Source organism: Musa acuminata, chromosome BXJ1-7, assembly GCF_036884655.1.
Source record: "Musa acuminata AAA Group cultivar baxijiao chromosome BXJ1-7, Cavendish_Baxijiao_AAA, whole genome shotgun sequence".
NCBI lineage: Eukaryota > Viridiplantae > Streptophyta > Magnoliopsida > Zingiberales > Musaceae > Musa > Musa acuminata.
In genome coordinates this window covers 27453053-27470072 of record NC_088333.1, presented here as the reverse complement: position 1 = coordinate 27470072, position 17020 = coordinate 27453053, and the positions used below count along the sequence as shown (strand labels likewise).

At 42.9% G+C, this 17020-nt stretch overlaps 3 protein-coding genes across 3 annotated transcripts; 2 read left to right on the top strand and 1 right to left on the bottom strand.

The window, feature by feature from the left end:
* The first annotated feature begins 5056 nt into the window (after positions 1-5056).
* On the top strand, positions 5057-6002 carry LOC135678997 (uncharacterized). The gene is made up of 4 exons (XM_065192315.1): positions 5057-5156; positions 5234-5289; positions 5372-5597; positions 5688-6002. The coding sequence occupies exons 1-4, from the start codon at positions 5063-5065 to the stop codon at positions 5813-5815; spliced, it is 504 nt and encodes a 167-aa protein (XP_065048387.1). The 5' UTR covers positions 5057-5062; the 3' UTR covers positions 5816-6002.
* Positions 6003-6124: 122 nt separating this feature from the next.
* On the bottom strand, positions 6125-7842 carry LOC135678996 (exopolygalacturonase-like). The gene is made up of 5 exons (XM_065192314.1): positions 7574-7842; positions 7194-7496; positions 6834-7123; positions 6544-6769; positions 6125-6463 (listed from the first exon to the last, which is right to left on the bottom strand). Exons 1-5 carry the CDS (start codon positions 7721-7723, stop codon positions 6236-6238), a joined length of 1197 nt encoding a protein of 398 aa, XP_065048386.1. The 5' UTR covers positions 7724-7842; the 3' UTR covers positions 6125-6235.
* A 6640-nt stretch (positions 7843-14482) lies between these two features.
* Positions 14483-16425, top strand: LOC135678994 (cytochrome P450 716B1-like). Its single transcript, XM_065192312.1, has 4 exons — positions 14483-15082; positions 15152-15593; positions 15688-15875; positions 15956-16425. Exons 1-4 carry the CDS (start codon positions 14588-14590, stop codon positions 16253-16255), a joined length of 1425 nt encoding a protein of 474 aa, XP_065048384.1. The 5' UTR covers positions 14483-14587; the 3' UTR covers positions 16256-16425.
* Positions 16426-17020: the final 595 nt, after the last annotated feature.

Here is a 17020-nt window from a genome sequence, read left to right as displayed (position 1 = left end):
TGCAATTCACGGGGAGATCAAAGGATGATCCACGGTGGTGGAGATGATAGCGAAATTTGACGATGATCTTTTAAACGATTGTGGGAATTGCTTTGGGCAGCTGTGGAGGGTTGATAGATGGCTATAGAAGGGCAGCGAGATACCAAGAACGCTGCTCTGATACCAGGTATTAGAACCCTTGTAGATTCTAAACTTGGGGTTGATCTCTTTCGGCCTCCTTGGAACTCTATAGGGGTTCCTCCCTCCAAGTTGCTGCTCAAAGGCTGCAAAAAAGATTTATCTATTGCTTATTAAAAGAGGATAAATACATGGCTATTTATAGGGTTTCTAAACCCTAACTCCTAATATGACTCCTACTCAAGACTCCTACTCAAAACTCCTAATAGGACTCCTACTCAAGACTCCTATTCATTAACAACTCCTAATTCTTCTCTAAGAAATAACCTTCAAACCATAGCCAACCTCTTCACCTCTTTAATAGGGGTCGGCTTAGGTAGGTTTTACATGAATGCCCCTTTCAATTAGGATTCTCCTAGCTAGAGTCCTAACAAGCCTCCCCTCCCTTGGAAGTCATCTCTTCGGGTTTGATGCGACTGGGCAAAGCTCTCTCCTTGATGTGATTTCTTCGGGCTTAGTGGTCGGCCCAATCTGAGTTCGGTAAAGAGAGTCCGAATATTATCCTTCATTTACGCCTCGAAGGCTTTGAATTTAGCATTGATTACCTCCTTAGATGCCATAGTATATGCCTCCAAATATATGATGTTAAGATCTCTCTTTTATTATCAGGTTAAAGGCATGTATAGGTTGAGAGAACTGATGGTTGAAAGGGTTGGTGGATCGGTGGATGTAGGTTATGGTTTAGGCTTGTTTTGTAGCTGTTTTGGGTATAGTTTAAAGGTGTGGTTTAGTGGAGTTTTAGGAGTGTGGATGAAAGTTTTAGATCTATGATAGATGACAGTAAAGGTTTGATAGAAATCAATGGAAGTTGCTGTAAGAGCAAAATTGTCATCGAAGAAACAACGATTTCTCGATAAAATTTCTACCAAAAACTTGAGAAATTTGAGGAGAAAATTAACAGCAAAATCTCAGTTTATATGATAGCAAGGATGTCTAATTTAATCAAGAAAATTTCGATAGTATAATAGCAAGAAAATTGGGGCAATTTGCAATAGCAGAATTCTCGTCGAAAAATTTCAATAATTTACGACGAAAATTTACAGTAATACAAAATCATTTTCAGAGATGAATTCCTCAATAGATCAATCTTAAATAGAAGCCAAGATGATCTATGAAGTGTATAAGAAATTTTATTCAAAAAAGATTGTAAATAGATGGGTTAAGGCAAAATAATATGCGGTTGAAATTTTCTGCATCCTAGATTTTCAAGTGTAGCAGATTAGACATAAAAGATTAGTGGTTTATATTAAGAATTTTTTTACGAAACTAAAGGAAAATCTACTGCTAAAAGTGTCAAAGCTATCATAAAAATTTCATAGAGATTTGGATAGAGAAAACATAGTAGCAAGATCAAACAAACTGTGCTATGCGGTTAGAATTTTACAGTGTAGATTTTCAAGTATAGCAGATTAGACGTAAAAGATCAATGGTTTATATTAAAAAAAATTTGACAAAATCAAAGGAAAATCTGCTGTTAGGAAGTGTCAAAGCTATCATAAAAATTTAGTAGAGATTTGGATAGAAAAAATATAGTAGCTAGATCAAACAATCTGTGCTATGCGGCTAGAATTTTATAATACAGATTTTCAAGTATAATAGTTTAGACGTAAAAGATCAATAGTTTATATTGAGAATTTTTTGATAAATCTAAAGGAAAATCTGCTGTTAGAAAGTGTCAAAGCTATCATAAAAATTTTATAGAGATTTGGATAGAAAAAACATAGTAGCAAGATCAAAAAGGCTGTGCTATGCGGTTGGAATTCTACAATATATCTTTCGTCGTAGAGATGAAAACTTTACGACAAAAAGTTTATGCAGCAATATAGGAACAATTATTTTTTTTCGAATTTTTGAATAAGGATAACTAAATTACAACAGCAGTAAGGTAGGAAACCATAACCTGTTGTAATTCACGAAGAGATCAAAGGATGATCTGCGGTGGTGGAGATGACGGCGGAATTTGGCGACTATCTTTTAAGCAAGTATGGAAATTGCTTTGGGCGGTTGTGAAGGATTGATGGATAGTTGTGGAAGGGCAGCAAGACACCAGAACACTGCTCTGATACCAAGTGTTAGAACCCTTGCAGATTCTAAACTTGGGATTGATCTTTTAAGGGGATCGGCCTCCTTGGAACTCTATAGGGGTTCCTCCTTCGGAGTTGCTGCTCAAAGGCTGCATAAAAGATTCATTTATTGCTTATGAAAAGAGGAAGAATATATGGCTATTTATAGGGCTTCTAAACCCTAACTCCTAATATGACTCCTACTCAAGACTCCTACTTCTAACCAACTCCTAATATGACTCTTACTCAAGACTCCTATTCCTTTACAACTCCTAATTCTTCTCTAAGAAACAACCTCCTAACCGGCATTTTCGCCTCTTTAATAGGGGTCGGCTTAGGTAGGTTTTACATGAATGTCCCTCTCAATTAGGACTCTCCTAACTAGAGTCCTAACACACTCGTCCTTACCCTTCCTCATCATTGTAATTGCCCTCTAGGCTGCCTGTCCGGCCCCGCTCATTGCACCCTGGCCCTTCCAACCCAACCATAGCCTCGGTGTCACCTGCCCCGCCCTTCACCACTCCCCCTTGCTCATTCCCTGCCCATGCCTCCCTCCTTCTCTCCCTCCACAAGGATCGTAGAGCAGGGGCGACGGCGACGCTAGCAGCGTGATTAAAGAGCTCCCTTTTCCTCGCGATCAAAAGAGCTCCTTACAGAGGGAGCTTGGCGACCTCCCCATCACTCCATGGAACCTTTCCTGCGATCTCACCACTACCATCAGCCTTTTTGAGCTTTTTGCCTTCACCTCTTCGAGCTCTCCGTTATCGATCTCTCGGGAGATCGTGCTGCCAACTATCCAACTTCGGCATCACCCTCTGCCACTCCCCCTTACTCATCCCTTGCCTGCCGCCGCTCACTACGGACGATTTTCCCGAAGGTTGACAACAGAGAGGTCAGAGATGCTGATGATGGTTGGTGGAAGGCGGGGTGACGACGACGGCACTGAAAGGCGAAGGGGGGAAGCTAGAGGTTACGAAGGAGGCAATGGTGGTGGTGAGCATGGGCAGGACAGAAACCGTGATGAAGCGAAGGGGGCGATGAGAGAAAAGGGCAGAGGCGATGGGTATTTTCATTGAACTAACGAAAATTGGGTACGCTAACGTAAAATTCATTTGGAATTAAAAATCAAATAATATAATTTTTTAGATAAAATATTCATAATTTTTTATATTTAAAATATCCATATAATGATAATATATCATATTCAAAATATCATCTAATAAATATGAATATCATCATTTATTCTTAAAAAAAGAGGTTATTGAAAAGACTGATCTAAAATCACATAGCATGACCAATATTTTGATATTCTTTACATAAGACTGATCACCTTTATATATATGAATTGCAAAGAAAAAGAATTCAATTGTGATAGGTATTATTATAATCTAAGGACTCCAAAAAAATAATAACTTCATACGCCTCACAAACACCTAATAAAACGTCATCACACAGATTTTTATTTTGTTCTCTTCTTGGTTATCGGAAAGGAGCACAAATTGTGACTTTTTAAGTATGACGAAAGAAATCAAGAATCGTTTTCTTATCCGTCACCAAAACTCCATCAATCAATCGGGTCAAGCATTTTGATGAGATCTTCACGTGCGTTAACATACATATACGATGATGTTGATGATGTGAAGAATATTTTAATAAAGAATATTTTGCCTAGTGTCAAACCCAAAGCTTTTTACCGTGAGAGACCTCAATTTGGCACCTGTGGGTGGATTAAAGTCCACAAGATATATATAATAAAAATCTATTTTTCAACTATTTCATTATACCTATTTGATATAAATATTGATTTGGTCAAGAGTTTAAAATCATATTTTTGAAAGTATTGACTGGCAAAGATTTTGATGGATCCTTTTTTTTGTCACTTATCCTTTAAAAAAAAAACTTATTTGCTTGGGATCAATCTAATCTAAAAAATAATATGCTACATTTTCGATCAACATTTTAATTGGATCATATTGATGGATTGAGTTAAGTAGGGTTGGGTTAGGCGTGGATTTATATTTGGGTTAAACTCAAGTAAGGTATTGAATTAGCCCTAATAAAACCAAGGTTATAGAAAATTCGTAATCCAAGTAGGCTTAATAATCTTTTTGAATATCTAAAAATATTTTTTTTTTGTATCTACTCAATTAAATTTAAGTTTAGTACTTATATTCAAGAAATTACAAATATTTGATTGTAATCAATCTTCATCATCTGAGTGGTAGCATAATGACAATGAAACTTCAATTGATTGTAAGTAATACCTAAAGACTTACAGATATGCCATTATAATTAATCTTTGTCATCTGAATGTTAGCATAATGATAATAAAACATCAATTGATAGTGATACTCGAAGATATTTGGTTAAGAATACATCAAGTGGGATTTAGGTTTCAATAGGAAACCTCTTCAAATGCTTACCAAGAAAAGTAATGGTAGTTGGAGTAGGGTGGAAAATGCAGTCTTCTGCAACCATTCTATCAAGTCAAAGGAATGCTCAACGTCTTTTCCCACCTAATTCTATCTGTCTCATAAACTAGAACTAGAAACACTTCATCCACCCATATTTTAAGTCACAGCTACTACTAGCACTGATCACTAAAGTAATGTATCAGCAAGAAGGTTGATCACCAAAGTAGCCCCATCTCCTTTGAATCTATTTCTTTATCAAACACACTCATCATTTACGAAAAAGCATTAGTTGGATCATCCACCAAAAAGCATGATGAAAAGATCAAACTGATGAAAGAAGGTTTGACCGGGAAGCTGTTTGATTATAAATCCACAATGTTGTATCTATCCTCTCCACTTGTATCTTACATGCTTGAAGGCACCATGTCTTCCATCTCCCCTCTCAAGTGCTGGTCCCTCTTGCTGGCTGTGCTTTGCTTATCTACGGCTTGTTGCAAGTCAGGTGAGCGTTCTCTTGTTACTCTGATTGATTGCACCAAGAAAACAAATTGACTAATCCTACCCAACGTGTTTGCGCAGATCAAAATGCTGAAGACATTGTTGCAACAGCGTTGGCTTGTTTCAACGATCGTTACGTAAGTGAAGAAGCACTGGGTTTCTTCTAATTCTTCTTTCTCCATATTTCCTCAATGATTTCTCTGGTGGCACGTAAAAAAGGTTTACAGCAGCTGCCAAGAGTCCTATAGGCTGAACGCAGGGGGGACTCTAAATATCCCTCAAGAGGCAACCGATGGCTACTGCGGTGGGCCGTGTCTCACCGAGACGAAGCTGGTGCTCTCTTGCGTGGACAACATACTCTACAACTTCCGGTTCTACAATGGCGCATCGGTCCGAGATGTGCGTTACACCCTCGACGCAGGCTGTGGCCACACCAGTAAGAGAGGTAGCAACCGATGAGAGAGTCTTCGATGGTAGTGATGGATCACGCCATGCGAGAGGAAAGGCATTGACTTCTTTGTTTTGCTGGATGCAGGGGACTTCAACGTTAATGAACACCTGGATGATGATATTGATGGCTATGGTGGGTACTATGATCATGGAGACAGACTCGCCGTCCCCGTTTACTTGCTGATACTCTTCAGCTGTGTTCTGTTTCTGTAAAGCGTACTGATCATACTGTCTGGGTTCATATATATCACCAAAGACCAGACCTTACCATTAATGTATTAAGAACCTTCATATGTCAGTACTTCCGACTCAATCACTCCTCATCACACAGAATGGAGGAGGATTAAAGTTGTAGAAATGGTGAGACATATATGGATGAAAAGATAACTCTAGCTAGAAACTGGACTTGTCTATATATACTCGTAAACGCATGCATACTGCATTGAAGATAAAAGTAACAGCCATGCGTAAGCTGCACTAAAGACAAAGAAGAACGCACGCATGTTGCATTATGAGCCTCAACTATGAGAACCTACTATCCTGGTTTCAAGACTAAGAAGACTACCTATGCTAAAACTCAAGGATAGGGCTCCTTTGCTAGGAATATGGGAACGGCAAACATTAGTGCTGCTCCTAGAGACAGGGACTTGGAATCTGCACGCCCGAGAAGTTGGCCTTCACGTTGGTGCATGACGAGGTTGTCCTGCATTCCCCACCAGCCGAGCACTCCAACCTGATGTCGTCGAGTTCAACGTTGCTGCAGGGGGCATCACTGCTGCACAGCAGGTTCACTGCTAACTTGGTCCGAGACGTTCCCTTTATCCTCCGAAACTTGACATCGTTAATCTGCACCTTTGAAGGCTGCAGAGCAACAAGCTCTGTAAGAAGCGTTTAACTCGAGCAGCTTCATCTGTGAGAGAGAATGGAAGGGAACACTTTACCTCACTTGAACAATCGTTTCCTGGGCAGTACTTCTGATCGATGAAGATGGGATTAGAGACATCAATCATGTTTATGTCCTCGAACAATAGGCCACTCGCCCGACTTTTTGACGAACCTGGCCATGTCTTGATCCTTAAGCCATTGGCGGTGTGCATTATCGTGCAGTTCTTCACCACCAAACCAACCACATCCATCTCGTTCTCGTACCTGCCTAAGCTTCCCACACTAGGACGAGGAGGAGAAAGGTCAAACCAATCCACGGATACCCATGGAAAACTATTTGAGTTACCTGATCCCGTGGCCCGGGCCGCAGATGATGTTGGATATCGTGACGTTCCTTGAACCTTGACCGACGGAGATGCAGTCGTCGCCGGTGCCGATGATGGAGCTTCTGATGGTTATGCCGTTGGTGACGGCGATATGAATGCCATCGGTGTTGCGGCTGTTCCAGGGGGCGGAGATCTTGAGACCGTAAACGTCGATGTTATCGCACCTGTGAAACTTGATGTGGAACGCCTTGCTGTTTAGCAAACTGAGACGGGCGACCCTCGAGTCGCGTACTCTGTCAAACTTCAGCGTCTGCATGAGTGCGAGTGTCAGCAAAGAGATGATGCAGGAACGGACGACGATCGATGAACGGAAATCTTACAGTGCTGGATAGCTTGCATTCCTTATTGCATTTGTTGCCTGACCAGGAGTCAGCGCCCTGACCGTCGATCTCGCCACCACCACCCACTGATAACCTGTTCAGGTCACTGAACTTGATCCAGTAGTTGTCGTCGGAAGAACCAGGGAGGGCTTGCAAGACTCCTCTGATCTTGACGGATGGAGATGCGCCATCGTAGCATGGGCCTTTGAACTGCACAGGGCTTAACTTAAAGGTTCCCTTTGGAACCACAAACGTCGCCTTCCCCTTGAAACGGCATGCAGCGCTCCAAGCCGCTAAGAAAGCCTGGCAAACATACATATAACATGTATCCGTCAGCCTTACGAGGAGGAGGAGGAGGAGGAGACATGCAACACACGTACCTGACTGTTGTCTTGGGATCCACGAACGGCTCCAAAGCGAGTCACATCGAAGACCCGACACTTGGATTGGCCGGCTTTGCAGGCATCGCTGGAACTGCAGAGGAAGACAACCAAGATCGTGAAGAATGCTGTCCAATATCTCGAGGGCATGGTGAATCTTGCACTGGATGGAACCAAGAAAACATCTGCCGTTTTCTTTGCTCGTCTTTAAATTTTATACGCTGCTCGGTGTAAAGCGTTTGCGGCTTTAATTTTCGCGTGAAGAGAACAGTAACTCCTCTTTTCCTCTCCTCATTAAGATAACCTTGCTAACTCCTCCTTTCTTCCTCATTTATGATTCATTTCTCTCTCCCCTCTCTCTCTATTAAGTTGTGCAAACATAATTTTTGGAATCACAAACGCTTACAAGTCATTGATCAAATGATAACCGATGGGACAATCAACAGGAAGAATAAGGATAAAAAATGATCAGACAAGTCCAAGAAAAGTGTCAAATCGTTGTCGTTGTCTATTGGGAAAAGTTTGCAACGAAACTAAGTGATCAGATCTTTTTCTTTGTTTTTTTTTTTTTTTTTTAAGTTGATGGTATACGAAGCTTTTTTTTTATATATATAGTGGGATAATGTTCATTTTAACTTTTATGATTTTGATCATACATCATTTAAATTATTATAGTTTACTCATATATAAAATAACTCTTATATTTTTTAAAACATAGTATATAAGTTGCTCCCGTCAAGTTAATAAACATTAGAATATGTTTATGTAATATACTAATTCATAATAAACTATTAATATAATGACATATGTAATTTAAGTTAAAAAATTATTTTAGCCCCTATGATTTTGGTCATAGACAACTTAAGTCCTTATGATTTTACTTGTATTTAAAATAACTTTTATATTTTTAAAAACGTAGCATATAAGTCCTTCTCATCAAATTTGATTTGATAGACGATATAATCTACTTATATGATATACTAACTCATAATAAATTATTAATATAATGATATATATAATTTAAGTTTAAAAAAAAGTCTATCTTGTCGAGGAAGTGGAAGCGATGGAGGCTATAATGACAAACGAAGGCGGAGAGGTAAAGGTATGAAACGTCAAAAGCGAAGGTGAGGAAGAACTGGACCACCACGTTATAGGCATAACGTGTGCGAGTGCAAAAAAAGACAAAGTGAGAAGTGGTGGGGATGAAGATACTTAGAAGGAGAATGAGGAATTAGAAAACCATTGCATAAATAGCGTCGAATTGATCGACACACATCCACCTGAGGTAGGACCGAAAGTTTATGAGTTTATCATCAACACGAGAGAGGCTACATGCATACGGCACCCTACTAAGCAGTAGTGGCTTAGTATTGCTGTTGGTGGTCACTTCCATGACGATGTCTCCTCCTGCTATTAATGGTTATTTTAAAATTTTTTAATTTAAATTATATATATTATTATATTAATAATTTATTATGATTCAATATGCCATGTAAGCATATTTTAACGTTTTGTCACGGACAAACTTCGAAACAAGATGTTTGATGTAATGCTTATGTATGTCCGTGTCTTTTGGTATGTTCATGCTTTGTACAGCATGTAGAGGGACGGCCGAAGGCTTAATAGTCTCATTTTAGTTAAGTTAGTGGCCGCTTTAGGCTTGTAAATAAAGGTTGTGTTATGTGGACATGTGTGAGAGATTTTTGGTCTATAATGGACCATTTTAACCCTTTGTTGTGCAATTATTCAGAGCTTGTAAAGTCTGTTTTTAATTTGCATTGTCTATGAAGTGTTTCTTGGAATGTTTGCTTGTGGATCCTGAGTGAGGCGTTCTCTCTAACCTGTTTTCTCTTTAGTGGGTCCTAAGGGACCATGGGAGGCTTAGGGGAGGTTGACCTTTGCGGACGGACACGCAAGGGTGCCGCACGACTTAGGCAAATCCAGCTAAGTCCGTGACAAATGGTATCAGAGTGGGACAAGCACTCATAGAAACACTTAGCATGCAAATGTGGGGGACCTAGCGAGGCTGCGTTGAGGGCAGTCAGCACACGCGTGACCGTTTGGGGGAAAACGGGCAAGGAGATGTAGGGATAAAGAGTCGCTCGGAGGAGCGGGCATCTGAGATTGACATTCAGAGGAATGGCCAACCCTTCGCGCAAGAGGCACCACGAGAACAGGCAAGCTTGGAAGAATGTGGAGCGCACAAAGGGTGGGATGGCTGAGTTTGAGTTACGGCTCAACGTTGACAACTATACTTGATGGTGCTGAAGGCAAGTGAGGCGCTTGGTAAAGGATGAGACCATGCAAGGTGGAATGAGTTTCTCAGCGACCGAAAGAGTTGTGCAAAGCTCACAGAGGTGAGGGGAATTGCTAACTCAAAGAATTCGGTACTCATGCATAGGCTTGTATGCAGATGATGGAATGTTCGTGGCCATCCCAAGGCGATCGAAATTCGGCGCCATGGAGCATTGAAACTTTCTCTTCGACATGTGAAGGATACATCCGTAGGAGGCTAAAGTGTGTAATGAGTTCAACATGTTGCTAGGCCTTGAGTGGTGCAGTAGAGACTGTATTGACATGGAGTCGCAATCTAGCAAGTGCGTTTGCAGGAGGCCGAACAATGCACAGTTTGTTCAGCAAATCAGAGTAGTCCAAAGGGATGGTGGTCTTCGAAACGAAGAGAGATGTTGCTTCAACAGGATAATTATCCAGGAGGGATAAGTCCCGGCTTTCTAGAGGGAGAATCATATGAGACGGACCTCACATGTTGAGAAGGAATACCTCAACAAACAACAACTCCACGAAGCTCAATGGACTGAGCAAGTGGCGAGGAGTCGTCGTATGCTCTCGCTTGAGAGAATGCATTGGTGGATGCATTGCGAGATCAAGTGGGAGAGCGACCCAAAGCAACACAAATGAAGGCACACTTGGAGTCGATATGGAGATCGGACTCAAGGGAGGGCTGACCCGTGGAATGGTGAGCACGAGGGCCACCATCAACTCAATGCAAAAACGAGGAGTGGAGTAACTTGGGTGTAACTTGGCGAAGTACCCAAGCCACATTAAAGGAGCCAGCATAGAAGAGGGAACATTGAGCGGAGGCACAGTGCTTTCCTTAGACAGAGGTCAAGGACATGAACTCTTGTAGAGGCAAGAGCAGGATCATGTTGTTCCATGGGTCCTTCATTCTAACGGAGCAGACTCATCTTGCATGGTACCCAAAGACAAAGGGAGCTTCTGGGCACATGCACCTTATCTCAGAAAAGCATTTGATGGAGGAACTAAGGCGACTCAATTTGCAGAGGCAAAGTTGGGTTCAGAAGGCCTTAGCACGGGGCAAGAGGACGCAGAGGTAGGTACTCTTGAAGAATATGCCATAGTGTTGCCATTCAAGTTGCCATGAAGGAAGCGGTGCACAGCGAAGATTGTGCTGGTAGGGGCAGAGACCCAGGATCCAGACAATGGTGCACTAGTTGCGGCGAAGTCGGGGGACTTTGGGAGCTACTAGGCGACGGACTGTCCTAGAGCATTGCTTCATCTAGGTATGACCCGAGATTGGGTGGATGAAGGTCAATTGCTAAAGGAGCGAACAAAATCAAAGGTAGAAGAGACCCTGCGATGTATTGGCAGAGGCCACACATGGAGGGATCACAATTCGAGTTCATCCCACAAGGATCAGAATGCAATGGAGATGTCACCAAGAGGCGACATGATGTAGCGGATCGTGGTGGAACAGTTCGTGGCAATGTGATACACACGACACTATCCCGTGCGGGACTAGATCATACGGAGGTATGATCGGGAGCTACTAGAAGCTCCACGTCGGTAAACAACATGACGGCAAGAAGGGCTATGGATTCGAGTGAAGGCTATGGTACCGTAGAGGCGGGTCTTCCGTGCGTGCATCGAATTTTGCATCGGATGAAAGCCTTGGTCATCAGCATATGGGGGGGTTGTGTTCCACCAAAGGAAAGTTCGAATGTAAGTACTAGTGAGTCTCATAGGAGTGACTTGATCATACAGAGGTATGATCGAAGTAGGTGGAGAGTTGGACTACTCCAGAGCTCATATTTACTTAAGGGAGCCCGATAAGTCAGAGGACAAGGTCGAATAAGCGAACGTTGCTACCAAGGAAGCTAAGGAGAACAGAATCGGTGGAAACCCTACAACATGATGGTAGAGGCCATGCATGAGAGTTGCAATCTGTCTTTCAATCGACCAAAGGGAGCTGCTTGGAGAATACGGAGGTGTCAAAGCAGGGGGTCGAATGGGGCGAGGAAGCGACGATGAGTCCAAAGGATCTTAGCTACCCAAAATCAAGCATTAGTCAGAATGGAGGTAGACTCGGAGGAGTACCACAGAGACATATCTACTGATTGTGACAAAAAGGGATGCAGATGCAAGACGATGGATAGTAGGGTCATGAGCATGGCAGCGCCATGGTACCGCATAGGCGGGACTTCCGTGAAAGTCATTGATCCCTTACTCTCATGGAGGGAGAGTTCTTGGTCGTGAAAGGGGCCGAGGAGGTGGAGCATGCAGAAGCAAACTCCAAGTATTGAGACAAGGCTGAAGGGCAAAGGCTAAAGAACTTCGTAAGACCGGTGTCAAGCTTCTCATCAAGATAGCCGAAAGTGAAGGACTTCGGGTCATGCAAGAGTGCACGACCAAGGAATGAAGCAGGCAGTACGCGGTGCTGTACCTTTGCTACTCAGTGAAGTAGGCGGTAGGGTTGATGGAGAAGACGGTACAATCCCAAAGGCGATCAAATCTATTAGAGAATTTCTCCAAGTTGGGGTAAAAACTTCTTGTATTCCAGAAGTTCGATGGCATTGAGAAGGTGAATCACAGTAGCTAACTCAACGCAAGGAGTGTAAACACTTCAAGTGCTTCAGAAGTGTGAGCAAAGAGTAGGCGAAGGCCAGTAACCAGCTCAATGCATGAAGTACAACCTCGAGGAGGCGGCGAAGTCAAGTAACCTTTGCCTTCTCAACCCTTAAGAGAATGGGCGAAACCGAGTACCCCAATTCTCTTATCTATCCAGCAGAGGAGCTCTGCACAAGTTTAAAGACCCTTCGAAGATAATGGAAGACAATAGTTGTCAAATTCTCACCAATGGTGATCAGTGCTACTAAGAGTAGATTGTTCGCTTCATTTCCCAACGAAATGTCAATCGAAAGCGGAAGTGATGCGAACCTACTTCGAAGTGACAACTAAGTTAAAGAAGAGTCAATGGACAAATTTTGTGGAGGAAGGACCCAAAACTTCAGAAGTTTGCGAGATGATGCTCGTTAAAGCTCCAACAAGCATCCACCCAATTCAACAGCATGAGGCATTTAAGAGACTGGCGCAGTAAGGATGGTATTTTCCTTCATCTGAAGGATCCGCAAGAACCAACAGGGATCAACACAACTCAGCCAACCCTACACTAGAGTCAGAGTCATTGGTGAGTTGAAGCAGCATGGCGGATCAAAGGTTCGACTACTCAAAAACAGCAGCGGAGAGCAGTTGGGAGCCAAGAGGCGCATTGCAGCTAGAGCAAAAGATTGAAGACTCAGCAAAGGCAAGGAGTTGCAATGTTGACAAAGGCTTCGACGAGGACGTCGAAGGAATAAGTGGGGGAGAATGTCTCGGACAAACTTCGAAACAGGATGTTTGATGTAATGCTTATGTATGTCCGTGTCTTTTGGTATGTTCATACTTTGTACAGTCTGTAGAGGGACAACCGAAGGTTTAATAGTCCCATTTTAGTTAGGTTGGTGGTCACTTTAGGCTTGTAAATAAAGGTTATGTCATGTGGATACGTGTAAGAGATTTTCGATCTGTAATAGACCATTTTAACCCTTTGTTGTGCAACTGCTCAGAGCTTGTAAAGTCTGTTTGTAATTTTCATTGTCTATGAAGTGTTTCCTGGAATGTTTACTTGTGGATCCCAAGTGAGGCGTTTTCTCTAAACCGTTTTCTCTTTTATGGGTCCTAAGGGACCATGGGAGACTGACCTTTGTGAACGGACACGCAAGGGTGCCGCACGATTTAGGCAAATCCAACTAAGTCCGTGACAGTTTGTTAACTCAAACTTGATAAGAGGACTTATATGCTATGTTTTTGAAAATATAAAAATTATTTTAGATACGAGCAAAATCATAAAAGCTTAAGTAGTCCATAATCAAAATTATAAGAACTAAAATGGATTTTTTTTTAACTTAAATTATATATATTATTATATTAATAATTTATTATGAGTCCGCATGTCATGTATATAGATTCTAATATCTGTTAACTCAAAATTGACATTAAAAACTTATATACTATGTTTTTTTAAATATAAAGATTATTTTAGATATAAATAAATTATAAGGGGTTACCAAAAATTACATACTCGAAGTGATACGTTTGTCTTTTGTGAGTGTGTACTAAAGAGGATTCGCCTCGATTTGTAGGAAGCATCCCGACGATAGTTTCATGTCTGCAACCTTTGCAAGAACCATATGAAGATTCTGTGTGCAAACGATGTATAATAATAATTGCCATTGACATGTGGATAAGGTCGAGTTGAGGGCCAATCTTGAATTAACAATAAAACCTCAACTGTCCAAATCATATTCGATTGGATCTACTAAGATCGAGTTATGAATCGGTTGGTTCGGCGAATTAAGTAGATAGCGTTTTTTGTTGACAAGTGTTCCAATCAAAGAGGTGTTACATTGGCTAATCTAAAACCTTAGGTGGTATCTCCCAGTGACTCATTACCTAACGATGTGGATCCTCATAAAAATCTAAATGACACGGAATTGGATTTGTCTGTTCCTACAGCAACTTAGCTTTCCATGGACATCCGAATCTAAAGCCAAATCTAAAAATCAAGTGCGGCCAATCCCGGCGGACAGCGCAGCCCAATCAACGAGCCTTGTCCGTACTCCTACGGCATCTTCGCTTTACCATAAAGAATCATGCGAGTTATTTGCTGTGATCGACGACCTCTGTGACACTGAACGAGTTCGATCTCTGAACAAGATGACTGCCGGAATCATATCATTCGTTCTCTTCCTCGCACTGCTTCCATTCATTCGACTGCTGCGCACAGCACGTAGGTCATCCAAGAAGCTGCCTCCTGGCTCACTCGGCCTCCCTTTCATCGGCCAGAGCTTCGGCCTTCTCCGAGCGATGAGGGCCAACACCGGCGAGCGGTGGCTCGCTCGAAGGGTGAGCAAGTATGGACCGATCTCGAAGCTCTCCCTTTTCGGCAGCCGGGCAGTCCTCCTGACCGGTCCGGCGGCCAACAAGTTCATCTTCTTCAGCGAAGCACTCGTCCCGCAGCAGCCCAAGTCGATCACCGGAATCATAGGAAGAAGGAACATACTGGAATTGGTGGGAGAGGATCACAGGCGTGTTAGAGGTGCACTTGCACACTTTCTGAAGCCAGAAGTGCTGAAGCAGTACGTAGCCATGATCGACCGGGAAGTCAGGCATCATCTGGAGACGAACTGGGTCGGCAGAAGGAGTGTGACGGTGCGTTCCGATTTGTTTCCTCCTCGTTAATATGGTGGATTTACCTCAAGTTTTGTTCGACGTGAGCAGGTGATGCCATTGATGAAGACTCTCACGTTTGACATCATCTGCTCGCTCGTTATTGGGCTGGAGAAAGGATCCCTCCGGGAGGCGCTGGAGGAGGCCTTCACCGACATGTTGCCCGGGATGTGGGCGGTGCCGCTGAATCTACCATTCACCAAATTCCGCAGGAGCCTGAGGGCAAGCCGAAGAGCTCGGAAAGTGCTCGCCGGTGTGATCGAGAAGAAGAAGGACATGTTGAAGCAAGGCAGGTGCTCCCGGGACGAGGACCTCATCACCTACATGCTTAGCTTGGGCGGCGAAGACGACGCCAGAGAAATGACCGAGGAGGAGATTCTGGACAACCTAATGCTCGTCATGTTTGCCGGGTATGATACTTCTGCCGCTCTGATCACCTTCATGATCCGCCACCTCGCCGACGATCCTGTCAACCGAACGATTGTTATCCATGGTAAGCAACAAATAAACTTCAACGATCGTGATGTGATGCATGCTATGTAAATATGATGACCCCTGCCGGTTTTGCCTTGTGTCAATGATCATAGAGCAACAAGAGATTGCAAAGGGGAAGGCCTCAGGAGAAGCCCTGACATTGAGTGATCTCAACAAGATGAAGCACACATGGTGTGCAGCGATGGAGATTCTGAGAATGATTCCTCCAATCTTTGGGAACTTTAGAAGGGCTCTGAAAGACATCGAGTATGAAGGTTACCTCATTCCGAAAGGGTGGCTGGTAAGGAGAGCTACTACTACTTCACATAAGATCCACATTTCCATCTTCCTTTCCTGCTACAATTTCTGGGTGATGATTAGGTGTTCTGGGCATCAAGCATCACACAGATGGACGAGCATATCTTTGAGGATCCAAATAAGTTCGATCCAACGCGGTTCGAGAAGCAGTCATCAGTGCCTCCCTGCTCTTTTGTGGCATTTGGTGGAGGGCCAAGGATGTGCCCCGGCAATGAGTTTGCAAGGATGGAGACACTGGTGATGATGCATTATGTGGCCACTAGATTCAACTGGAGATTGTGCTGCGAGGAGAATGGCTTCTCCAGGGATCCCATGCCGTCTCCCTCGCAGGGACTTCCAGTTGAACTCGAGCTTAAGGACTAATCAGCCAAAACCAGCTTAAAATAACTCGAAAGTTTGAACTCTGGCTACCTGTTCTGCTTAATAATCGCAGAAAATAATGATGTAAAGTGTTTGGAATGGGTTTGATCATGTCAACACTAGATTGGTTGAAACTCGAAATTTTAAGGGAAATCAAAGTTTAACTCACTAAACATTTGTTACTATGGTTGAATCAATAAAAGTAGGTTGGGTCAAACTCAACCTCTCCCTTGCTAAACCATATAATTCAATTACTTCAATGCTACACGATAGTATCGTATTTTTAAACCTAGTTATATTTCCTCAACAAATCAGCAGACTAAGAAATCGGCAGGAAAGTTTGATGTTAAGCCGGAAAATAGATATTGTAGCAGAGAAGGGGAAAGCGGTCAAGTAGGGCAGCTGGGCACGACCATGGAATCGCAGGGGACGACGACGGCAAGACCGGCCCGCTCGAATGTGGAGAAAGGAGGCAGCAGATAATAGAAGAAGAGGAGGAGAGGGCGTTGCAGGCGACGGGAGAAGAAGGCGTAAGCAACTGGGACACAGGGAAGAGGCGGCGGCGAAACGCTGGAGAAGAGGAAGCAGAGGGTGTCTTAAATCCACCCTAGCTAAAAAGACTAATGTGCCACCATCGTACGGGTAATGGGTATCGGAGCATTAAAACCCACACCCGGCTACTGCTATCGTTCCAAGTCCGACCCGAACCAGTTTAAATACAACCAAATCAGAATTTAATTGAACTTTGGATCTCATGCTGTAAATGGT